The 27212-nt window shown below is 38.0% G+C and overlaps 1 protein-coding gene across 2 annotated transcripts in view; it reads right to left on the reverse strand.

The window, feature by feature from the left end:
* The window catches only part of RANBP3 (RAN binding protein 3), a 50818-nt gene that overhangs the window by 6385 nt on the left and 17221 nt on the right, over positions 1-27212 (reverse strand). Inside the window, exons 3-16 of one of the 2 annotated variants that reach the window (XM_075038313.1) lie at positions 22951-23154; positions 17276-17312; positions 17102-17188; positions 14316-14387; positions 13018-13083; positions 11358-11450; positions 10119-10222; positions 8433-8552; positions 7679-7782; positions 5231-5309; positions 4209-4311; positions 3176-3300; positions 1086-1206; positions 284-426 (exon numbers count right to left, since the gene is read on the reverse strand). In XM_075038313.1, the coding sequence (XP_074894414.1) occupies positions 284-426; positions 1086-1206; positions 3176-3300; positions 4209-4311; positions 5231-5309; positions 7679-7782; positions 8433-8552; positions 10119-10222; positions 11358-11450; positions 13018-13083; positions 14316-14387; positions 17102-17188; positions 17276-17312; positions 22951-23154 (1458 nt within the window). The remainder of the gene's footprint in view (positions 1-283; positions 427-1085; positions 1207-3175; positions 3301-4208; positions 4312-5230; positions 5310-7678; positions 7783-8432; positions 8553-10118; positions 10223-11357; positions 11451-13017; positions 13084-14315; positions 14388-17101; positions 17189-17275; positions 17313-22950; positions 23155-27212) is intronic. The other variant, XM_075038314.1, reaches the window with a different exon arrangement.

Consider the following 27212-nt stretch of genomic DNA (forward strand, 5'->3'; position numbering starts at 1 on the left):
TCTTACACTACAGTTATAGTCTCAGTAGGCATGGAACAGATCCCATGACTCCATGGTCAATGCTTTGGACAATCTGGCTTCCTAGGGTGGCCTTTTACATGGCATTTCTTCACAACTAGTAAGGCTTTTCAGACAAGCAAAGACTGCCAAGCCCCTTGTCTTTGGTGTGGGGGTAGTGGTAAGGAGTTAGTGTGCAAAGAAGAATAGGAATGTTACCTCAACTACAATTTAAGCAAGCAATTTTAGTAGGAAGGTTAAAATGCAAACAGAAAACAGTACTCACTGATATAAGAAAAACTTTAACGCCTTGGTCCTCCGTATCCATGGCGGTGATCCGGATACTCTTCTCACTGGCTTTATCGATCTGCATCTGGGCCCAGAGCTTGGTATTTAAGATTAACCTGAGACTCCCCTGAGTCCTCATTACTAAAGCCAACATACAAGATTAGTTAGGTGGAAAAAGACACAACAGGAAGCTCAAAACAGCAAAGATGGCTTTTTATTGTGTGAATGTTTAAGTCTCTTTACGAAGAGTATCAAGGGAAAGCCCTTTAACAGTTGTGACAAGATTCCTCTTTTACCAGAAGAATGTAGGCTATTAAAGATTATCAGTCATATCTAAAGATACTTAGTGCAAAGTCTTATGTCTTAATACATCAAAGTTCAGTGGTTGGATCCAAACTGATAATCTCAGGCTAACGGACATTCCTGCCAGTCTTAAGAACTGTGCACTATTCAAACAGACTTCCACTGCCACAAGCACCCCGTCCCAAAGAGCAAAGATCCCAGATCTGAAGAACATCACCATAAATTTCTAGTCAAATATTCTAGCTGCTAATAAATACAGTTTGCTTTTATGGAGGAAAAAAAGTAACTGGAACATTTGCTACAATAGGAGGATATGAAAAGATACTCTCTTTGGAGGAAATGGTCATAAATTGAAGCAAGAGAAAAGGTCTAAACTGCTTCTGAGTTGCTGTAGCTAATACATAACCTAAAGCAGATGCTGCTGTGTGTCATGGAAGCATCCTATGAAAATAGCACTGACTGTCATCCAGTACCTCATTTCCCCTGGTTCCTCTTACCCAGCCGAGACTGTAATGTTCCATCATCTGTTGAGGCCATATCATTGAGTCTCAGAAGTCCTCGACCTCTTTCCACCCAAGACTGAGAGTTTTTATCAAACACAAACAGCTTGCACTGAATCTGTAACAGAAAATATCTCTATAGCATAGTGGTTGATTGAAGTAATAATATATTTCATATTCAGTTACCTACAGCTGGTTAAAAAAATATTCAGATTTCGTATTGGAATTTTAAACTGTTCATAGCTGTGGAAACCAAAGGAGTCATCCTCTCTTTTGCACTAAATTCCTCAAAATATGCTGTCATAAGGTTTATTAACAGAAGCTATATGTTCTTAAAGAATACCTGTGTTCAAGATCAAACAACAATAACAATTTTCAGATAAGGTACAAACTTCCACAGAGGAAACTTATTGTGATAAGAGACTGGGTAAGAGACATCTATCATCTTAAATCAGTCAATTCTTTTAAAAGTCTTAGGTGCACTTTGCACCATGGAATGTGGTATTTGTTGCTGGGAAGACCCAGCACAATGAAAGCAAAGCAAAATTCTTCCTGTATTAAGGAAGAAAGGATGAACAAACATGTTAGCTCATTATCAATTCATAAAGCCTGACCCACACAAAGTCATGAATAAACAAAAGGTATTTTTCCTGCCTTCCTGGTTCATCAGTTTGAAAAAGTACACCTTTTGTACTTTCTAATGGTAGCACTGTTCCTGCTTCCCATAAAAGCTCCCTTTTTGTTGCTCTGCCAAACATCTCTACTTTATATCCCCCTCTCTAATCCATCTTCATTGTCACTGCTGAGGTTTCATACTTCAAACTGTCACCCCTCAAGTTCCCCACATATATGCATGCACTAGGTAGAGAATATATTTCCATTTTTGTTCCCTCTGTTTCTCTCATTTCCTCCACCATAGAACACCTAGCTCTGTAGACTTCACTTCTGCAACATTAACATAGTTCTGTCATACAAGTCCCATTCGGGATTCCAGTGCATTAAATTTCACTGGAAAAAAAGAACATAAATTAGGCGAGAGGTCTTAAGTTACAACATATTCATGCAAATCAGTCCTCTATCAAGTATACGACTGCTAAAAGTTGTGGTTTTCCGAAGTGAAACACAACTCTCATTTCTTCAGTGTCTTGTTCAATTACATGAAGCATCCAGGAGTTTCTGAATTATACAGAAACAAAGAAGTACCACAACAATTACTTAAAGACCATTCATGTCTGGCAAAAAGAAGTCCAAGACAACAAACATTACAGACTATTATTTTGTAGGATAATACAAGTGTAACTAATACACATTAGTTATTGACACCATGCATCTGTTTGGTGTCAGAATAGACCAGCATGTCTGTAAGAACAAAGAGCTATCCTTAAAAAAGAATGCTGTTCAAGTGCTGAGTAACTTAAAAGATCAAGAAAAAACTATAATTGGAGGATAAAGAGAGAAGGAAAAAATTTATATATATATACCACTTAGTTTTACATTAAAATCCTGCATGTTTTTATTAAGAACATACTGAAGTTAGTAAGTATATTTAAGTTAATGAATAACTACGTTAAATAAATCACGATTAGAATCAGGAGTCTAAGTCATGACCAAATGTCCTTCTAAAATGTCACTAATGCAGTTAAGTAGCTCAAGACAAATTCCTGAGTACTGTTTTATGGTTTCTGCTACGCAAGAAACCAGACTGCTGGCATAATAGTCTATTCGGAGTTTTAAAAAAAAATCTTCAGTAGTACAATAATTAAAGAACTTAAAAATATTTAGTTCATTTAAATTTTCTTCAAATAATTGTTTTGGAGATAGGAGCTTTTGTGTGATGGATTCAGGAAAGTATGCTTAGGGATTGTCTGGATGGCCCAAACACTAAAATTTATTCAGAAAGAGGAAATTAAGAAACAACAAACTAAGGATCTGATAATAAATATCCAAAGTTTGCATTTTAACACAAGAAAATACATTAGAGATACAGAGGATGGCTGAGCTGTAGGGCATCAGGTGGTGTGCATTCACTGGACATCCGTATGAATCCCCTTAAACTCAAAAGCTCCTCTACTTTACCCGTTTCTTACCTGTAACACATTACTTTCAGCTTCCTCCCCAGTAATCACTTCTACCTTCGCTAATAGACATTTCCTTGCTGTTGCTTTAGTATAGGCTGCTGCAGACTCCGCCAGTGATTCTGAAATATTATTAGCTGAACAACATTTTGAAAGTTTGAGAATGATTAGCATATAATTTTGTAAGATTTATAAAGGTCTCACACAAGTATACCAGAATTTGAAGAAATAAAAGTACAGAACACAGATGTTAATAGAACATTAGAAATAGGATTGAAATTTAAAGCAGAAGTTAAAGCTTGTCTTTTAAGACTTGCTTTAAAAGCAAAAGATGACACAAGGGACAGAAGAGGTAAGCTATTGAAAGATTTTCTGCCCACATACAGTATTTAAAAGCCTTTGCTGACACATGGACACCTATGTATCTGTAGGTGCTCCAGCAGTATCGATACTGCTACCAGCTACACAGTTGTGCTTACAGATGTACAGTGTGATTCATTTTCTGCTTTTATTTTGGCTTGCAAGCAGTTTGCTGGAGAAAGCCCATAGCTCCCAAAATTTCCAGAAAATCATGCCAATCTGAAGAGTCATAGAAGTCTAAAACCCAGCAAACAGTTCTTGGTTCAAGCAACGCATTTGGTGCACCCGCTCAATACAATAAACATTTCACTCAGACATTCAGTCACTGGAAGTATAATAGAATTCTTAAAAAACAGTCTGCCACATTTCTTCTACAATCTGTACATCCAAGTACCTGCTCTGTTAATTCCCTTTACTTTCATTCTGCTGAAGATACACCCAATACCACAGGAACAACCATGAAAAAGACAGTGTAGCATGTAAGTGTTTAACATTACAGAGAAAAGGACAAGAGAATCTATAGCATCCACCATGTCACCTCCCACCCCTAACCTGCATCTTTGGTTACAGGAGACAGTAAAGGCAACATAAAAATGCTGTTTTTATAAAGTAACAGGATATTGAAAAATGCAATCATTTAAACAAGGATTAACTACCATTCCTAAAATAATATTTTGTTTTTCACCTTTCTCTGGCGTGGCTTCCTGAGAAGACGATTCAGACCCAGACTCTGTAGCAGCATTCTCCTTATTACTCTCTGTACTACCTTCATTTGATTTTGGTGGACTCTATTGCAAAAAGAAGAGGAGGTAAAGAGAAGAGAGAGAGTATACACTAGTTTTGCAGAACAAGACTAGTGATCAGTTACTGAGGGAAGGGTCCAGTGTTTATAAACCATACAGCAAAAGAAGAATCCCAGGGATGACATGCTTTCATAGTAAAAGCCATCCTACTACCCCAGCCAAGGAATTGAATGAAGTGTGACCTGAAAACTATCTCAAATTATTTTCCCCTGAACTGAAACCAAATTTCAACTCTTATTCTGAAGTTATGCTCAACAAAGCAAACAAGTTTCAGCTACAGTTCAACTCAAGGCATACTTGACCGAACTCCCTGCTCAGCAGTTAAGACAGGTATGAATGCACAGCATTAAATGTTTCTCTTTTGTACCAGCATAGCAATAAAAACAACAGTAGGAAACAGTGGGGCACTAGAATTTATACTGTAGGTCAGTACACAATAAAGAGAATTTCCTGAATCACACCTCAGTACTGAGGCAGCTGCCTTACTGCTGGACTTGAAATCCCATCACTGGGGGATGTCATGCAACTGAACTTTTCTCAATTTGGAGGACAGCAAACATAAAATACCCTCAAATACTTATATCGAAGAAGCCATTTAAAGAAGCAAGCTGTGCCATAAAGTGCTTGGACTTAGGAACCACATGCACTACAGAGAAGGCACTCAAATCTCCTTACACTGGTAGAGCTTGGCAGGGAAATCCTGGACAACACCGCTGTTGCAGACAATAGCTCATAATGAAACCCCTACACTGCACTCAAAATAAGTTACCTACAAGGGAAACCACTGAAAGAAAACTGTGCTCCAGTGACAAGTATAATTAAAGGTTCTCAAAATTCCTGAGTGAGAATCCATAATGCAAACTACTCACAAAATTACAACATTTCATACACAGTGGATACTCACTAGGACTCGCTCACTCATGTTCTGTCCAAAAACAAACTTGTTGCTAGATGCATCTGCACTGTTTGTAGAGTTCTCTACACTGGAAAAAAAAAAAACAAACAAAAACACAAAACCCAAACAAAACAGGTTTTATAAGTCAGGAAAATATCTGTTTGTCTTCTACTGAGAAAATTCCTCAAAAAGTGAGCAATTGTCACTGGCTTTAAAAATTAAGCACTGGTTGACACAAACATAAGCAAAAATTAATTCAACTTAGTAGTATGAGAGTACATACTGGTTTTACAGAATGAGAATTCTCTCAGAATCATGGCAAATTATTTTGTCACTGTAAGTATCTTCCCTTTAGATATCTAATTACATATTAAGCAATGCTGAATGCTAAGTGAGGGCTTCCTGTTTAATCATATAACATACTTTTTTTTTAAACAGTGTTCTATATGCACAAACTTGAACTATTACATGTTTTTAGGTCAATTTTCTCAGAAAGGGAAAGAACTGAAACAAAACCACTTGCAATATCATAACTGAAGCAAAGGTAGCAGGGATAAGTAATGAATGCCTTTTATTAGACTAACTGCAATGCTACAGCCTCCCCAAAAAGTTTCACAATCAAATCTCAACCCTCCCTTATAGAATAAGGATCCTCCTCCCATATGGTGTTTTTATTAACAGATTTTAAAATCCCATTTAGGAAGGACAATAGTTTTTCTATTTTACAGACTCAAAAACTTAAGAAGTCATTGTTCATCTGCCCTCCCTTCAGGCATGCCGCTTTAAGACATCAAGATGCTTACTAAGTGAACATGCAGAATGTAGACCACTTGACATCAAGCCTATGTGCATTTCACTAAGTTTGGAAAATAGGGGCACATGTCACTACATGATTCAAGCAGAACTAAACAAACCTTTAAATCATGCATGTAGAGTTGCTACTTCTGAATAAGGAGATTCAAAGAAGAGAGGAAGTCCTCAGGGGGAGGAATTTTGGCTACTACAGGAATTAAATACCACAGTTCTGAGCTCCAAATGCCAACTGGGAACTCAATATGATCTACCAATATCTGCCATGTAACCTAGCACATTTACAGTTTTTAAAGGACTAGCAGCATGTCACACAAAGGGAGGAATTTTCCTTTTACAAGTTGATGGCCATAATGTCTTGCCGTCTCAGCTAAAAAACAGAGCCAACTCCACTTAGATGCTTTTTTTTTTTTTAAAGGCAAGCCCAAAACTAAGTTTCTGGCAATTGACCTACCATGAATAAATCCTCCCAAAGTGAAGACTCAATCAAAATATGGCAGTAGATGTCATACAAGTTGAAATATACAAACTAATATTCCATTATTTGAAGCCCACATATTAGAAGTTATTGTCTGTCAAATAGGATTAAAAAAATCTGACAGTGTCTCTGAAAAGGCATTGACCTGGCATTCACAGAGTCACTCTGTGGTGTTCTCTACCTCTCCAATGCATCATCTGAAAAGCTCAATGTCAAAAGGGATTAAGACTGCAAAACTGCCAAGTACCTACTTCATGGTGAACAACAAGGTCTTAAAAATGCAGAATATAAGGACAAGGCAAGCACACATTGGTGCTTTTCCTACAATTATTTCATGGCCTCAAAAAATCTGCAGTTCAGATTCTTCCAGGAGCAGAGATGTCGCTCGACTCTTGCTCTCAGCAGGATTTCCCCCCCCATGCTTTTCCAGTTACTACTTGAATTCACAGCTCTGGGTATTAAGAAATTCTCTTCTGTTTTCTAATCTTTCTGTAACACTACTTGATTTTTTTTGAGCACTACTGAGCTAACATTTTCAGAGCCATTTCAACATCTTAGCCTTAAGTGAAGACTGTCAAAGTTCATCACTGTATATATAATTAGCAGTTTTCTCCTGGCTGCCTCACTTTACATATACCTACATCAAATTTCTTCTGATGCTATCGCCTAATCAGAAATTCTCTCAAAGACCTCCCACAGTTAGGTTCCTGCTTATTCATACAGGCCCTCTATATTGTTCATGATAATAAGCTTTTCAGAGCAAACAACCTTTTTTTTTTAAAACTATTCTTCCCTTTATCCTTGATCCTTTATCCCTCATTGAACACCACAAATACAGCATAGATCTCTACAGGACTCTACTGGTAGCTCCAATTTATCCCATCACTGTTTCTTTCTAATCATTCATGAGAAGACTTCTCTCATCTTATGCTTGTTAGTTTTCTGAAGAGGCTTTGGTGAGGACGTGGTCAAGTAAATGGTGTCAAATGCATCTCCCTTGACCAGATGATTGAGGATTCCCCCAGATCTGAAGTTTGCCACCTCATTCTTCAGAAGCCTGGGTTCCCACTGACCCAGTATAAGCCCTGCATCCAATAAAGAGCAGAATCACAAATAATTTTGAACACAGAATAAGGAAAACTGTCCTATACGTTTCCCTGTAGTCTCACCTGGAACTGATGTACTGTAGAAAATAATTTGTTGCAGAAGGTACGTCTGATGTAGGAAGGCCAACGTTCTGTACATCGGCAGTTTCATCACTTTCATCTCCTAGCTATAAAAAGAACAAGTATGTATTGACAGTTTTAACTACTGACCACAAAATTTTCAGCTCATTCTTTCTCAAGACAAAGTTCCATCCACAAACACTTTCTACAATAAAACAATATAAGCCTATATCCCAGTATTATACTTTCTTTTGTTATGCTAGGAAACCTGCACAAACCTGTCTTCAACAGGAGGTACTAACAATCTAGTCAATTACTCCATGCACAGGTTTGAACCCAGGCTACCCCATTTTATTTTTCTCACCTTTCCTGTGAAGTCTTGGTTGCATGGGAGCATCTTAGGAACACATTTCAACTTAATTCTGACCCAAAATGTAAGAGAAAACATGTCACCCTGAGGTTTAGATGCTACCTACGACTGCAGCAGATATGTTTATTTTTGAAAAAGCTTCTTATGCTACTAAACAGTATTAATTTATTAAATGTCTGGAAAACCTTTTTACTAAACAGCCAATTGACCTGTGTTCACAGCTTCTATTTTTGCATATATACATGGAGGTTTTAACCCTGTTATATAGTGGCTTCAAAGTACTTCATAAACAGTGTGTAATGCTCATGCCAACGAATGATCTGTTCCACTGCTTCTTATCCTCATTTAAATACATCAACTCTTAGTCAAGATAACAAACACGTTTACCTTAACTCTATCTCTTAAGTTTTGCCCAAATACAAATGCTTGCTGCGCGTTTAGTTCTGCCTTCTCACAGCTATCGTCATCTGAAGTACTGTTGGACTCTTTTTTCTGACATTCTCCTGCCTAAAGAAAAGGAATTGAAAACTTTAGCCTAGGTAATTGAGTTTCTTTAAACAAAACACACATGTTATGACATGGTGAGTCACCCAGTCATTTACAATGACAAGCCGATAACATCTCTAGAGCTACAAGGCAAATTTTTCATTTAAAAAAAATTCCACAGTTGTTTAAAACATCTCAAAAAAAATATTTAAAAAAAAATCACAGAACAGTTAAGGTTCAAGGGAATCTCTAACAATCATTTGGTCCAAACCATGCTCAAAGCAGCATCAACTTCAAAATTATGCTAGGCTACATGAGACCTTGTACAGTCAAGTCTCAAAAAATCCAAGAATGGCAGTTTTACAGTTTGCTAGCCTGGTTCAACATTTGACTGCACTAAATATGATAGTTCTGTCCTAATACCCAACTAGAATCGCTCTTCCCCACACTTGCAGCCTCTCATCTGTTTGGTAGGCACTTCCAAGTTTCATTCTATATTGCTACAGCCCACCACTAGATAGTTGAAGAGAACAATTCAATTCCCCTCCCCTAGTCCAAGCAAAACATACTCAGCTTTTTCACTCTTTCATCAGACATCAGGTGCTCCAGTCACTAGTCACCTTGGTGATTTGAGTGTCTTTCATGTATTGGCAAGCCCCAAACTATACACAATACGCCTGATGCCACCCACCAGTGGCAAGTAAAGGTGAACAATAACTTTTCTGAATCTAATGCCTGCAGTCTTAGTAAAGCAGCCCAGTGTGTTCTCTTAATCAATAAAAGGATGCACTACTCATTCATGTTCAGCTTGTTCATCACTGTTGCACAGGACCTCAAGGTTCCTGAACCTTTTGTCCTGCTAAGGACCACCTTCTATCCTGCACCTCTGCAGCCCACTTTCCATTAGTAGCTCTGTAATCTTTCGCTGCAGCTGCCATGGCAGTATTTCAGACGGGAACAGGAATTCAGTAAATGTGGTCCTGTCAGGCCAGAGACTAGGAAGCCAGTCAGACCTGGTGACAGCCACTGGAGGAAGAGATAGCTTTTCCCCCCGCCTCACTGAAGACAAATCCCTACTCTCCTGACTCCCTGCACACAGGGTAAGAGATGAATCTGCAGGAGGAAGCTGTATTTCTTCATGCAATCTGATAAGATGAAAAAGCAGTATTCTGGCTATCAGTCCACTGAACCAAGATGCCCGAATTACAGGAATTCAACATCTATGGTAGGAATGGCATCACTCAAGCAGCAGTAAGATTTTACAGCAAGACTAGAAAAAGTTAGAAGGATTAGAAGGAATCAATGACAGTAGAAGCAGAACTGAGCAATTTTTGTATATTTTGTGAAGGAAGGTAGGTGTGAAAAACCATCCTAAACTGTGGATTCAGTAAATATTTGTTACAGTTCTTCGGTTAGTAAAGATAAATATAGCATACTATTCAGACAGTATAAAATCTACTACTACACCTCAAGTGTACTACCATAATATGGATAGATAAGGGGGCTATCACTGATGAAACTGCACTGTTCAGAGAATACTATTTTAAGGTCTGTCACCTTGAGTGTGCTTCCAATTCTTCAACTCACCTTGTCTTCAGAGTCAGAACTTTTCAGTGTCGCATTACTTAGTGATTCTGATGTGGCTGCAGAATCTGGCGGGATATTTACACCGTTAGTGCCACTGCTGAGAACTGCAATAAGGAATGAGAAAATGACATAAATTCTCTAGCTAATCAGATTGTCCTAAAAGTTTTCTATAGCAAATTGCATGCTCTTTTGTTGTTTAAGCCCATGAAACATTGCGATGTAAACTACAGAGTTCCCATAGTATTTTGCAAGAGACAAGGACCACAATTCAGCAATTCTTAGTAGAATCAAAATTCCAAATGCAGAAAACTAAGTCAGCAAAAAGTCACTTAATCTATACAAAAGCTGCAGTGACTTCAACATATACAACTTCAAACAACCACCCTGCTCCTGTCTAATACTGTTCACAGCCAGCAGGGCTCCTCTTTGGACTGATCTAGCTACTTACATACTGAACTCCCACTGAAAATTTGTACCCCAATATTAAGTCCTATATAGAATCCAATCTGTGCCAACAGGCACGCCAAGAAATCAAGCTAGAAATGTTTGGTTCTATGCCAGATTCAGCATTAACTGAAGTCACTTCTGTTTCAGTTCAACTGAACCTCCAAACAACAAGAGGTGGGGTACTAGGGAAACATAGGAGTTTAGGAGACATGGACACCTTGAACAGTTTTTTGCTTTAACTTCCAGTTTTCAATCTTGCCTATTTCTATTAGCTATGTCAAAGGAATTTGATAACAATACAATGAGCATAATATAAATGACCAAACTTAAGAATTAAAATCATATCTTGAAGTCTCAACTCCAAAATGGTCCCCAAGCCTAAAGGCATCTCCTAGTGATTTAGGCATTTTACATCACTGTGCAGGCTAGCTGAAGTCTATCACTACCGTTCAATCGATCAGCAGTAGCTTATTACACCATGGTCAATGCTGTCATTTGAGACTGCCACTCCACACCCTTAGAAGTCTTTTTATTCCAAAAACCAAGCATGGACTACACCAAAGTTAGAGGCCTGGCAATATCAGGCAGTCATCCTACACAAAAACTGAAGGTTTGACTGTGTTATCCCTTATATAACACAGATATACTTAACATTTAAGATGTTTCTTTTCTGAAAAGAAAAACCTAGAAAAACAAGGGCAGATGCTGAACGAAAACAAAGTGCTACACTAAACAGATTTTGTATTTTTGTTCTCCCTCCACAGTATTCTAGAAAGCAAAAGCATTACTCACCCATCTGCGAGAAAGTTTTTGGCTGTGGTGCCTGTAATACTGCTGGACGCAGCACACTTCGCTGCTGTTCCTTCGGTTTCTGGCTAGGGAGACCTGCAAGTACAAAGTTTTTTCAAGAGCTATAAACCTTTAAAGTTGAAAAATTCAGCTTCATCTAATCTTCTCTGTAACTGTTTCCAACAGAACATACAATGGAAAACCAGACATTTAAGAAGCTTCCACCCGCTTCTTTCCCATCCCTCACTCAGCCTCAAGATAGAATTAGTCCCAAATAGAGAAGACAACTTCATAGTCTGAAAAGACACTTTAAAAATATATTCTCTACCTTACCCAGGAAAGCATAGAGAGTCTATGACTGACTCAGAAATAAAAGTCAAAATGTAAGAGAAATGAACAGTACACAAGCAATCCCATTTGACTGACATATTACTCAACTACACATTCCAAGTCTTTTCTCCTTCCAATGAAGTAATTTCCAGATACTGGTAAATTTTTTTTGTTGTTCTTCATACAATCAAATGTATTGGTAGTGTAATAGTCTTACATGTTGTTTCATTTAACAACCTTTTGGCTTTTTTAATTAACCTGGCCTCTTTTGTTTGCTATAGTAAGATACACGGCACTACAACTCTTTAATTCCTCACTGATTCAAAAAGCCAACTGACCTTAAAAATCCTAATAAAAAAAACAAACAAAAAACACAGAACCAAAACCACCTTAGTATCAACTCTGTAAGGGTATGGCAATCCCAGAAGGTTCAGTTTTCTTCATTGAACAAAATAAAGATGAACTCTTGATCCAATAAAATACTGCAACAGAAATCACTCATAGCAACTCAGCTGAATATTCTACAACCAGTTCCATTTCAGGCCACCCATATTCAAAGGACATGACAACAACCAAAATGTAACAACTATCCTAAGTTCAAACATTCACATGTCAGCTCAAAAACACTTGGGTTGTTTTTTTTGTTGTTGTTTGTTTTTTTTTCCAAATTTACTATTCTTCCTGCAAACAAAATAAACAGTTTCCATATATAACAAATAATAGCTTCCATTACCAAAATAGTTTTGGTTTGTTTCCTCAAACTCCTAAGGAGCTGTAATATTAATGTCTTTCCCATACTGGCTAGGTCTACATCAGCAAACAGGAAACTCATTAAGAGCCAAACTGTACAGCAGAACAGGTAGGGTCAAGGACCCAACTTCCACGCTATCGTCAAAAGTCAGGGAGAGGGGAAAGTGGGGAGTGAACAACATTTCAGACTTTGCTCTAGGCCTGTCCTAGACTGAGTGCCCATTAATGGCTGGAACTTGTTCAGTGCATTCCTGGAACACTCCTTTTGTTCCAGTTTGCTACCAAAGAAATTGCGTTCACAAAGCCCAGGACTATTTTTAAGAATTGAATCAAAGCATGCTAAGCAGAGACAACTGGGAGATACATTTCAGAAATGCATGACTGATACAAGCCAAAATTTCAATGCATCCATACACATTACGCAGTGGATATGGGCATAACCTCTCTGGAGAATACAAGATTTTTTTCCTGCATAAACACAGGTATTGCTACCTTCCAGTTACAACAGCAGTTTGAGGAAACTCAAATAAATAAGATGCTTGAACTGGTTTCTTTGTACTGCTGCAGAAAACATTGAACTCACCTGCACTAGGTGCCTGACCATGGATAAGTATTGGTGGCTTTAGCCGGAATCCACTGCTCTTTTCCTCTAGAAGCAAAACACAAAATTGCAAGGACATAGCTGTAACATACTACATACATTCAGTCAGTCATAGAATTCCTCATGCTTTCCCCACTGTAGCAACCCACAAGTTTTATAAATATCTGAAGTCATAAGGAGATTTCCAAAGAACAAATTCCCTTCTTCCAGAAGAAGTCTGAATTTCCAGTGATCATCACAGCAAATATACATCACAAAGACAGAAACACAAGCTGTGGCAAGAAAAAAAAATAAAAATTGTTTTTCAGGAGAAACACGAAACAGATTATTTTCATAAGAGAAATGGAGTTCCTTCCATGAAGGACTTAATAGAGGTTTAACAGAGGTAGCAGAGGTTTCAAGTGAGAATCAAACTAAAGAAAGGACAATCAAAAGCATCACTGAACATGACAGCTGCTAACAAGCACACAAAAGCTAATTATCATAAATTAAATTAAAATTAATTGCTTAATATTAGTTTCTTGTAATTCCATTAGCTTTTACCTTATACTTTTATAGTATGAAGGTAAAAAATTCCTTTGCTTGCACTCACTACAGTTAAGGCTTTCAGATAAAATACCAAAATCTCAAAAAAATAATATTCATAAGTCCACAGCTATTACAAAATGAGTTCCTAAGAACTTACAAGGTATAATTATAAAATGTTTCATTTTAGGGGCATAATGGCTGTGCTCAGAGTAAGACAACTCAGTACCTTACCATTTTACTGTACTTAATTATTCTCATGCCATTTAGGCATAAGATAACAATGTGCTGCTATACAGCAATACCAACACAACCAAACTGCAGAATGACAACAATTAACAAAGTAAGCAGTACTGTCAACACAGAGTTCACAGGTCATGGCTGAACATCATCATGACCATAGATTATGGTTGATTTGATTTTCAGTACCAAAAAAACCCCCCAGCATCCAAAGTAGATAAATGAAAATTTCCCTTAAGTTTTATCTTGAGGTTAACAGGCAGGCATAGAGTCATATTGCAGTCTTCCACCACCACTCCCAAAGCATTTAAGAATTTTGATACTTGTTATTTTAATTACCTCCAGCAAGCATGAAATCAAGCAATGAAGTGAGCAAGAGAACAACTCTAAGATCAGAATCATTACCACTTCCATTCTCCCAGATAGGGTCTTACTTCTGAAGTATCAGAATACTTTGGATCGTGACAGACTAACAGCAGTTTGCTGAGAAAAATCAGAAAAATGAGGAATCTCACCTGGTTCTGAGTCAGAATTGCCTGTCGAGGGTTCGCAGAAGCTTGATGGCATAAAGACATTGTTCTTTGTTACTGCAGTCAAGGAAAAAGAAAAATAAAGTTGTACATGTTGTTCTTAATTACAAACTCTGTTCCCAGACATATTAAGGCTGCAAATTGAAAATTATTTCTCTAGTAATTTGTTTTGTTTATTTTAGATTTTTTTTCTTCTAAACTAAAACAGCATTACAGCCATAGAAGTAAAGAGGTTGTTGTCCATAAAATCCCCTTAGTTTCTCCTGAAACAGAGAAAGAGCAAATTTCATTTATTCTGGAGGGAAGATAAACACAGGATTCCCAGTCTGAACTGTATCTGAAGTAGGAATTAAAAGTGATGTTAGAATGTATAGTATCATTACAAAATACATATAACATTTCAAAAGGCCTCTGCAGAGAGGGCAGAAAGGAGTGTAATGCCTATTGAATAGTGGAAGCTAACACCTGTGCTTCTCAGAGGCTTAAGAGTTTGCCCTAAGAGCTAAGCACCTTGTTTGAACTGGCCTGCAAGGACAAAATTTCTACAGAAACAAAGGAGAGTACATCAGAGTATTTGCAGATGTCACACTTAAGCATAACAGTCAACGAAACAGCAAAAAATGTTTGAAAAGAACAAAGGACAGTGTTTCTTTTCCACACTTTGCTGGGACCTAGAGAAGCAAGTAATAAGAAGTTTGGTCAAGGCCCTCTTCAGCAGTTGAAGTACTTTTGGTGTTGTACAAAGGATCACAGACAATGCAGTTTATGAAATATGATGACCAGAGCAGGAGGTAGATGCATCAAGAGTCACAAAGCAACAACAGTAGGCTGGGGTTTTTTGTCTCCAAGAGATCATCTTGCATGAGGTAAAGTACGACAATATTTATCAGCTCTTTTAGCTATTATGAGGCCGTGGAAGAAGCTTAAGTATGTTGAAAAAGGAAACTCATCTCTGAACACCTTTATACCATAAGATGCAGCACTTGCCTTTTGTATTTAAGTTTTCGAGTTTGGGTTTTTGGGTTTTTTTTGGGTTTTGTTTTTTTTTTTTTTAATGTTTGCCTCTTTCCTTTAATTCCATCTTCTCTCTTTTTATTACGGTCTGCCTTAATCTTAAACATGATGCAGGTTTCATCTAAGCAAAATTTCCCTACCCTTAAGAGAAACATAACCCCACAAAAAATTTAAGAGGTTTGGAAAATGAAAGACTTTCTGTAAACCAAGGCCATCAAATACTGTCAGCAATATTCAAAGAAGCCTTTATGGAAGTTGCAATTCCAATCAAAGTTGACACTGCTTGACAACACCACACATCAGAAGAGAACAAGGGAGTCAAATAGGGAATAAATGACTGTATGTAGTCAAAATGCATTAGTCAAGCAAATGCTTGAGAAAGTACATGGAATCCTGAAACATCTAGTATTTAACCGTAAGAGTGCCAAACAAATTGTTTTCCTCCACTTCTTAACAAATGTTAGCATTAAGCAAAATCTGAGATTTTACAGATTGTAATTTCAAAAGGTAAAGGCATTACAGACTAGAAGAGTTAGTGACTGCAGGGAACCTAGGAATCTAAGGTCCAATTAATAAGTAAGCAAGCTCCTAACAGGCTATACACATTGTTATCCTAACAGAACGTCTACAGACAAAAAACCCCTATTCATTATTTTTGTGCAGACAGTGTTCTTTTACTAAGAGTGATTGGCATGCAGAGAGCAGCAACATTGGTTCCCTGAACAGTACTCAATTAACAGGACTAGACCTTGAAACCCACTAGGCTGCACACCAGAAAAACTAGATCTTAAGACAGGATTCTTCCCTTGACTAGCACTGGCAGCATGAAATGAGAATATTGTGCCCATAAAATATCAGCAACTACATTTTAAATTCCATAATCACTTCTTTAAAATTAAAAGCAAAATAACTAGGTTTTCATCTTTTAGTCACACTTCCCAAATGTGTTGTATGTTAGAGGAATATTTTTTACTGTTCTCTCCTTTACTGTTTTTCTCATCTCCATTATTTCAACTAAGATGGCAGAAACAAAGTAACTTAAGTCTCCAAACCTGCTCCTAGCACTGACATATCTCAGCTAAAATAATTATTGACCAAAGCTAAAAACCTTCAGAGTGTCTGTGAAGAGAGAAGGCATAAATTTTAAAGACTGTTCCTGTGGGTGACCACAAATATCAAACATGACCATTCCTGTGTATGTGAATTGCAGAAATTTACCCCTGGCCTTCCCAGTGATTTTGCTGCCTTGACTGTATACACAAACAGGCAGCAGTCATTCTCTCTTGCATTTGCCAGGTGAGAATGTTGCTGAAATGCACTGAATTCTCCCCGCTTTAAAGGAATGGGAGAAAAAAAAAGGACTAAAACAACTTAGGCACGACCTGAGACTTGGAAGATTTGCCTGGCAGCAAAGTAACTAAGAAAAAGGTAGCATTTATATAAATTTGTTAAGAAGCAACCTGATCACAACAAATCAAAAAGATTTCTGGTAAATTCTTCAATTTAACAGTGTAAGATTAAAAGCTGAAACTACAAATATATATAAACTTACACATAGATACTTTTTTAAAAATATTTTCTATCAACTCCTTTGGGCTTCACTGAATTTGCTAACACAGGCCATAGAAAAAGTCAGAGTACATGGCTGCTGTGGTCTTCAGCCAAAGCACAGCATACAGTAGTAAGACTGCTGACATGACTGGGGAAAAAAAAAGGAAGCAAACCCACCTCATATATAATAGTGTAGCAACATTTACCTGATTGAGAAGGAGGGAACTGAGTTAAGGATGAAGTCCTCTCACGCTTTACAGGTGGACAGTAGCTCCCATCCTCTCGATCAGATTCTGTAGAAAAAAGCAATTAGAGAAAATGCACAAAATCCTGGAGAGACATATACTTGTGTTTTTTAATCTGACAATCAAATCTCTTACCATCTCCATCTTCTGGACTTGATCCATCTGCTGATCTCTGAAATCAGATGACAGTGATAAAACAAAAATCACATACTGAACATTTCAATCTCTTTAGACACATCCAAATGTTTTAATCATCAGTTTAGAGATTTTCTTTACTGTCAGTGATACACACTCAAGGCAAAGCATTTTTTTATGACTTACATGTAAGGCATATTGAGTTTTAACCAGACACTATTAAATAATATAAATTCAAAATATTTCATTTACAAATAAGATACCTGAAAGTTCATATCCAAGCACTAATATCCTAAGAGAGTATGCAGTGATTATTACAGTCACATTTTCTATATATTGAAAATCTGAAAGTGACAATTTTCAAATTTGGTTTGATTTTGAAAAATATCATAGAAGTTCCAAGCTTATCATGAACATGCCCATTATTTGAGAGTTCATTCCAAAGCACTCTTCCTAACTAATGTAACTGACATCAGTTCCTTCAACAAAAGGACAGCACAGGAGGAATGTCTTTCAAAGGGCACTCTATAAGCCAAGTACTATATGTTGATAGAAATTAGCAATGGATAGGCTCCTAGCATCTTCCACAGTACCAGGAACAGAACAGGAAACATCACAGGCTACCATCTATCACAATATTCAAGAAGTCTTTGAACAAAGGTTTCACATCTTTCCTGAGGATTTCTAGGTCTCTCTCCTCCTACTTGCTCTGCCAGTTCCTCAGCTGATATAATTTCCCTTGTTCTCACAAAACATAATCCCATGATGGATTCCTATGGAAGGTGACTAGGACAGCATTACCATCTTCGTGTCATTACAAAACCTCTTAACATACTGGACCTTCTCCCCAGTCCAATACTACCCTTTCATCCCACTCCTGCCCCACGCCACACAGACAGAGCCTGCTGCAGCCCCAGAGCTCATCCTTCCCCACTGCAACTACTCGTACTTCAGCGTGGAGAACAGGCGGACACAGATGGATCGGGCAACACACAACAGGACTGGTTAAGGCTGCACAGGACTATGATCTGAAAGACATACCTTGGATGTAAGAACACCAGAAAGTACAAAACTTTCTATTTAGCACTGCATATATTTAGAATCTAGATATTACCATCCTATCAGTATTTCACTCAATGCTAATAAAAACCCATTTACACTGCATTTTGCCTATGCAGTTAAGTTTAAGGGGTTTTCTGTTCTGTTTTACATTAACAGAAAAAGTAATAGCTACCTCACTAGCATCCTAGTCAAGTACTTTAGAAACCTTCAGCACGGGGAATGAAAAGCTATTGACAGTTCTGGAACACAACCTCCACACATATCTATCAGCCCAATCGCATTAATACTGTATTTGATGATCCATGTTCTTCCTAGATAATTGGTGAAGTACTCCACGCTATTGGAAGATGATCTTATTAGGCATCTCCCTTGCCAACATACACTAGTTTCCCAAAAGATAAGGCTAAAGTGGAACACCATGATGTCATCTGTTTCAGCAATCAGCATCTGAAGGTGGAAAAAAAAAAATCTATTTTGCACAGAAAGGGTTGTCACATACACCAGCAATTTGTTTCAATTTTTAGCAAAAATCCTGAAAGCAAAAGGAAACCATTTGGTAAAAAATTTGCATGAATGGAACTGCAGATCTCTATGTGCAAAAATCGTTTAAAAAAAATCAACAGATTATTTCCCCCTGAACTTCAAAAACTTCTTAAGCTGTTACTAATACGTACTGTATTCTCAATGCTCAAGTAACACAGACAAAAAAGTCAAACCTGTATAGCACAAGCTTCAAATTATCACATTATAATAATTTCATTAACTGATCAAGTACAACTAAATATACCATCGCTACATTTAGTGGGCAAAGAGCATCAATATCCAAAAGCAACACTGTATCCTACTGAAGACAAAGCAGAGCTAAGTATCTACTCTCTCTGAATTATTTCCATGCTTCCTAGTTCAAGAGTTTTAAGAGATTAAAGCTGTGCAAGAGTCCACATGACAAGTGTTACAGCTGTTACTGACGTTGCCAACCCTAGTCAAAGTAGATGCTGCACGGAATTAAAAAAGGACTTCCCATTCTCCCAAATGTATTTTTTCCTACATGGGCATCTAAATATCTAGATCATTTGGTATACTACCTCCCATCTTTACCCATTCACACAGAGCTCACACTCAATTATTGCTTGGGGAAGTTGGGACAGACCTTGCAAATAACTCCCACCAGAAAAATGCAACAGATTTAAATTTTTTATGGACTCAGGAATTTAAAGGCCAGGGAAGAAAAAGTCATAATCCCTTAGGCTGATCCCCAAACACAGACAGGCCAAAGAACCTCCTTTATGTCTACCTCAGTCCTGAAACTCCTACCTGAGCATTTAAGATATCCAGGTTCAATTTTCTGTTTTCAAATGAATGAGAATACACACAAGTTAGTCCACTGCAGAGTCACCAACACTACTGGGAACTATTTTTTAATTTTGTTATACTCAGCATCCAGTAAGAGACACACACCACTCTGTTTCCTTGCTTTTATTAAAAAAATTGCTGTCAACATTCACTCCCTGTTACTTGGTCATTCACCTATCAGGTTGTCTCAACCTTGGATAAATCTCATGTTTTTTCACTATAATAATGCTTTCACCAATGACCAATTTGCTCTTACAGATCTTGAAAAATATTCCTAAATCCTTCATCCTTGAAGAAAGGCTTTCAAGAAAATAAAGCTGTATGCACATGACTTAATGAAGCCTTATTTCCCACATATCCTACCTAGATGACAAACAACGTGGGATAACCTGCAATGAGAAGTCAAATGCTTGAGGCAGCGAGATGTTTTCTCTTCTCTCTCATCCGCCTCTACCCACAGACTGTAGAGGAATCTAGAGCCAAGCTCTCCATACCTCTCAGCACCTTTGGACAGCCCTGACAGAGTTAAAGGTAAATGGGGTGGGGGTACATAGATATACTGTATTGGCACAAGCTTCATTTTCTTATGAAGCCATACTATAAAGTAAGTTACTGCTACAGCCAGAAGTTGCTTACCAGCATTGCTTATTCAGGAGAAGCTGGGGAGACTCAACAAAAATAGGGAGAATATAGGCATGACAAACAGTTTACCTGACAGACTGCAAAACCATCAGATTACAACCAGTGATTATAAACAGCAGTCCAGCCTTCCATTTCAGGCCTCTCTTTCCAGGTTACTCAATCTGTACTTTACAGCAATACATGTTTTACACAAGTATACTATAGACCAGAAATGAAAGCCAGGACCATCTCATCCTATAAGGAACCATTAGGGTGACTCAACTTCTTTCCATTCAGTTCTTTGAAATTAGAAGCTGAAGAGACACTTAAACCAGTAACATCAAAATCCAACCTACAATTTACTCCTCATTTAATAGAAGCCACCTTTCACTTATTCCCTTCTCCCCCTACTTTTAGAAATCCAGCTACAGAAAAGTTACAATTATTTCTAAATAGAGGCTCCTAGAATTCTGACACATTTCTGATTAACCAAATTACCTTTTTAAAGGCTACCAACTGCTTTTTAAAAGTGCAGATGAAGGTAATTAACCATCCCATACTGAAGTATAAACACTGCTTCTTTATACCCATTACTTCCTCACACAGTCTTTACAACAAACTAACAGAGAAGAACTTACACAAACATCAACAAATCTATCAGTTTTTGTTTATTCACAATAATGAGCAGAAACAGGCAAGGGAGAATTCAGGTAAAGCAAAAAAAGTCAACATAATTAGGTGAAATCTGTAGGAGTACACTTACAGCGTTTATCTTTGAAAAATACATTTAAGATGCAAAAAGTCATATATACAAGGACTTCAGAGCATGGTACAGCAAGTCTGCAATCCAGATACTCTGCACGTATATAAACATTATTGAACTGGCATGGCTGTTTCTTAAAAGCTGTTCCAGAATCTCTTAAACAATGGAGTCCTGCTGGCACACCTACATGGTGCTTTAGGCTCGCTTGGGTCAGCTGGAAGTCAAGACATCATAATTGGCTCTGCAAAAGGCCATATCTCTGGTCACACTGTATTAATGTCTTAGCAAAAATATCTGCCTGTCTGTGTACCGACAATACCAAGTAAACAAGAAATATGCAGTGTCTCTTCTTCAGAACTCTGTCTTAATTCATCTATCTTCCTGAGGTCCTGGGAAGATTACATGAAGCTTTCTGCTCCAGCAAACCAGGATGAGCACTCTGAAGATACCTTGAAATATACAGAAGGTCGATGCAAGAGACAGTTTTACCCTAAGAAACTGGGATAATTTGAAGAACATTTGCCAGTGCATATGAAGGCCAGCTATGTGCCTACACCGAGCACTGTACTATTCCATAAATTTAAGTGAATGGAGTAAAGTTCAAGGATGCAGCCAAGAATTACTGCATACATTCCCCAACAGCATTTTTCGTTCTTAAATTTCTTTCAGACCTGGGTTAACTGGGGTAAGATTTTCTGCTCTTTAAGAACAAGTCTAAGATAATGACCACTTGCTGCAGTTTTCCTGAAAGTCTGGTTAATACAGTTCTCTCAGCCAATTCTAGTAACACTGGCAATTTCAAATGATAGAAAACTGAAATAAAAGTCTGTGACTACATTTACCAGCTATATTGTAAAATATCAACCCTTGAAAACTTTAACCTTCAAAAGAAAATTGAAATAGAAAAACTTCTGCAGCAGGTCATCAAGCAGCAGTCTGGACACTGAAAGGTGCTTAACCTACAGCTGTTTGTACCTTGTCATGACAATCCATTCGGCACTGGGTTTACTTGCAATGGCCCATTCTTGGGAAAAAACACAAAACAACCCACCCCCCCAAAAAAACCCTAATGCAAGAAAAGGGTGCAGGTATTGTGTGGAGCAGCCTTAACAGGGAAAGATCTATGAAGGAGTACATGCCTAGTGTGTGGTCACAATGAGCAGTGACATTCAACTGCACCAAGACAACACACTCCACCAACCAGAAAGATAGGAACACTTGTAAAATCACTCCAAAAAACTGTATGGTAGCAGTCATTTAGTCATCTAATCTTTCAAAAAATATTTTGCTGTACCACCAGTAGAAAAATCTTAAATTAACAGCACTGACAGCTTTTCCTACCTCAAAGTACTGATCGTTTTTTTTTCCCCAAGTACCTAAATTGAAAAATTTTGCTTTAGCATCTTTCTTGCTGCTTTTAATCTGTTAAGTACATTACAGGTTCACATGACAAGCTCCTGTTTATATCTAATGGAAACACAGCATTAGCTGTTCACTTTATCAAGCTGCAGCATTACAGCTCATGGGGAATAAACAATCCTTCTCTAACTGCTTGAAGCAAATCCCTCATATATACACACTTTCTCACTCATTTAGAAGAGCTCTTTTCCTTAACAAACACACAGTTTACACCCTAAATTTTAAAATTAATACTTGATGCATCTTCTATAATTATACCCACTAGGGAGTCCCAAACAAATTTCATTTCTACTAATTGGAACAACAGCTTAGAGCAGACTAACGCTTGAGATCAAAGAACTAGACAGATAGTGAGCTGCACTACCTAAAGTTAACAGTAACAGTTTCCTCCTAGTTAAAGGGACTTTTTTTCTTTAATCCCCTCAGCAGCAGAAGTACTTGGTAGGTTCACACTTACCCCTGCCAGTTCTTGTTGAATAGGAGCAAGCTGGGCTTCAGAAGTGGGACTCGGGGTAGCACTGACTGAGGCAACAGCGGGAGCAGGGTGCTCAGAGTCGCACTCACCAGCTGATTCTTTGTGACCCAGACCATGGTGGGGGGGCTCAACCTCTCCCTGGGGGTCCTCGCCTGAATCCGACAAACCTTTTTGCTCTGCAGGGGACTGGGAGCAGAAAAGACAACGTCCCTTCAATGCAAGGCTGCAACATCAGAGAGCAGTCGTCCTAGTGAGAGGATCTGCTAATCCCTTTTTAAATTCCACTGTTTTCACAGTATGGTGGAAGGAATTGCTTGCTGCTGAGACACCAATTAAAATACACACAAACCAGGTAACAGAACCTGCTGACTGAATTAGCTTCCCCTCCCCACAAAAAGCACCAGTTGGAGCAAATGCACTTTTTTGAAAGTTAGCTAAAAATGTCAGTGTCCCTGACAAAAGAGCATTTTGCCAGCCATGGGGTTGTTGGGGTTTAACTCCTCCTTCTCTCAAGGCCTAAAGGACAGCTAATTGTTTTTGCCCTCAGATTCAGACATCAGAATTAAACAGACAATTACTGTAAGTAACTGTCCTTCACTGCTTCTTCAGACAATGTTTGAGGGAGGTGGGGTTGATTATAAAATTCTCCACAGAAATTCATTATTATAACATTCACAAGACACAATCCTTTCATATTCATGTGACAGTAAATTATCTGAAAAGCAACACCAATGTTTTCTTTTGTAAATTAAAAAGTTTGCATATCTATTTCAAAGAGGGTGGTGATAGGATAGCTAGTGCACTCTAATGGGATTTTATATTTGCTAAACTTCTGCCAGACTCTTTACATTTCCTCAGATCATTTAATACTGCAGGTCTCCACTTGTAGAACAGAAGTTAAGCATTACCATATTCTGCACACATTTGAAGAATGAAAAAGTTAAAGGTTTTGAGCCCGAACAACTATATTGTGATAAAGGACTAAGTTATAGTCCATGGATAACATGCAGGCCAAAGACGTTCTCCCAGATGCAATCTGTGGGCCAAGCCTCCTGGTGTCTTATGAAGAAGTATCTGGAGATTCAAGCGGTTAGGCAAAGATGTCACTCAGAAGCACGTAACCTTTGCTTGCTCTCAGAAAGCATTCAGTAGAATGAAGAGAGACTAAAAATGCTCATCATTGCCCAGGTCCATGCAAACCAGAGTAAACAGCAACCTCAAAAATAAACAGCAGCTTTTAAATCTTAAGGGCCCAAAGTTCTTCAGCTATGACTTGGCCTGTCCTCAAACAGAAGCAATTATTAAAAGACAGCAAAACATGCAGGTTCATTTCAGTTCAGTGAAGTTACTCAAGTTTTAAATCTTGCAAGAAATTACTATCATTTAGGCTCAAAATACTCAAAATATATTTAATAGGGAAAACATTATGTCAGGTAAAGCTGGGGATGCTGGATTTTTTGTATTTTCAAAATTTTCTGGTTTTAATATGAAGCTGTTACTAACAGACCCAAACACTAACTTAAAATCCCACAGAATAAGAGAGAAGAGCTAAAGAAATGTTTTGGTTTAATTTTTGGTGACAAGTCTAGCATTCTGCTATTCTTACCTCTTTGGCTCAGAAGAGCATGAAAAGGCTCTCTGGAACTGGCCACAGCACTTACAACATATGTATGTTATTCATACATAAAGACAAGGGGTAGACACCTCAGTCCTCCACTCGACATTTTATACCCATTACTCCTAGTCGCTTTTTTATGCTAACCCTCACTTTCAAACTTAACAGTATTCCAAATGTCACTCAAACTGTTTTCTTCCCCTTCAAGGGGAGACAGCCATAAAAAAAAGTACAAGAACTAAGTCACAAGTTACCTGCATCACACTAACCACAAAAGCAATTTTGCAAGCAGCAGCACTGAAGATGGGATTTTTTTTTCTCAGCTTACATTGCATGTGTCCTCTGGTCTTCTCACTCTGCTATGCCAAATCCTCCCCATGTACCTCACAACACAAACCTCTTGCCCATATCTCTTCAATTTCACCAAACCAGATTCTCTGGCCATCCACAGGGCCAGAGGCAGTTCATCTGCACTGAGCAGAGATAGCAGGGCCACGCATACAACAGCAGCTCTCCCTCTGCAAAGGAGGTAATTCAGGTCTCACTGATCCAGCCAGGTTTCTAGTTTTCAGGTACACGTAGAAGAGTTTAAACATTTAAACCTCTATTGCCTTGTCAATAGTTACTGGAATCTGCAAGCTTTCAGCCTGAGGATCAGAAGAGAGCTGGCAGCATAACCAACTTCACTCAGCTTTCCAGCTGAAAGACTTCCCATTTCTCCCGTGGTCGAGAGTGCCAGACCACTACAGAAGAGATGACCGCAGTAGGACTGAACAGACCACAGCCGTAGTCCAACTGCTGTACAGGTGATGAAGACAACCCTGCCATTATTCACACAGCCTTTGAAGAACCTGGGGGGGACAACGGACACCCAAAAAACCACAGTGGGGAAAATCTGAAAGCTATAACCAGAATGGTACTAGGAAATGGGGATGGGGGAGACCATCCTTGCCAACAGCCAGAATGAACCTCAGGATGAGCTAACCATCACCAGGGATCTGGAGGCAACAGGGAACGATCAGGAAACTGTAGACAGACTCTGGGGCTGAAGATGACTAAGATTCAGTGCCCATAAGAAGTAAAATGATGCATAGGAAGAGGGTATGGAAGTGTTTCCACATAAAAATAGCTAAAGACCTTATTCTTCAGCCATAACACACAGAATTTGGAGGGAAAAGGAGCAGGAATGTAACTATGAAAACAGGAGTGGCATATAGGATGGCAATGCAGTGACTCCCGCAGAGCAAGAGCGGAAGGCATCAAATTAAACCAGGCTATAACAGGTTCAAAAAAACCCCAACGAAACTAAAGGAGACAAAAACCCATCCTGCTGAACCCCTTGTCAGAGGATCATGTGGATGGTAGTAGCTCACATGCTTGGGTTCAGCAAGCAATAGGAAAAATTCAAAGAAAAAAAAAGCCTTACCAGCAGTTTATGCTGACTTCTAGCTACAGATGATAAAATTGCTAATAATGCAAGAAGAGGCAAGAACATTCAATGCACACTTGTGCTATATACTTAGAAGTGAAAATGACAAATTATTTTGCAAGTAATTCATATCAACACAGTTTAGAACATCTCAAAGTACACGAAGTAAACTTGCATCAGATTTTAGTAATTTTTGTAATACATGGTGAGTATTTTAAGAAGTGAAATAAACAAGGTAAGCTTCCAGCATAAATCTGAATTCTACCTTAAGCAAAACTGGAATATGTGCTTCAAGACTCAGAAAAGAAATAAACGAAAAATATTGCCAATCACCACTTTTATGCAGAAAAATCTGATGCCAAGATGAGAATTTCTTGGCCAGGTCAATACATAAAATTATATTTTAAAAAAATATATATATTAGGTGGATCGAAAACTACTGCAAGTTTCAGAATTTTGTGAATAGTATGTGATTTAAGACATGGAAGACAAAACCAACAAAGACCTCAAGGATTTGTCAAAACAAAACTGCTCCAGACAGAAGTTTGTACAGCTGTTCTCAAAAAAGCACATCCAAGGCAAATTGCAAGCTCTTCAAATTCATTTTAGTCTTCAGTCATGTTTACTATTGGAAGTGTTTTCTAATCTCTTAACTTCATAAATTCTGATCCAAGGTCTTGTTTGAAGTTCTTTGGAGCTGCTGAAAAACAGTTCATTCTCTTCCTTTTTGCTGTCATGTTTTATGTCTATGATGATTTGTGTGTCTTTTTGAGCCTCCTCTTCTCTAGAGGAATCATTCCTTATAAGTACAGCTCTAGGAAGAACTTGGCAGAAATCTGTTCCTGTCTCTTAAATACTAAGGCAAAGATCAATGGAGAGATTAATAATGTTAGAAAGGCAGCTACACAAACTCACCTTGCTCAGCCAGATCAAACAACATCTATTTTATTAAAACACAAAAATAACACACCTAGACTAAATATGTAAGAGTCTACTTGGAGATTTGGCTTCCTCTGCATTGCAGGAAATAAGGAGAGACATGAAGAAATATATAAGAGCCAAGATTAACGTGATGCTAAAACCACCAAATATAGGCAAGGAAATAATATTCCTTTTTTATAAGGACTGGCACAAACACTTGGGTCAGTTTTTCCTCCCAGTTCTAAGCTGAGCTATTTATGCCTCCTTTCCTCATTTTCC

This window comes from Buteo buteo, chromosome 10 (genome assembly GCF_964188355.1).
Source record: "Buteo buteo chromosome 10, bButBut1.hap1.1, whole genome shotgun sequence".
In the NCBI taxonomy this organism is placed as follows: domain Eukaryota; kingdom Metazoa; phylum Chordata; class Aves; order Accipitriformes; family Accipitridae; genus Buteo; species Buteo buteo.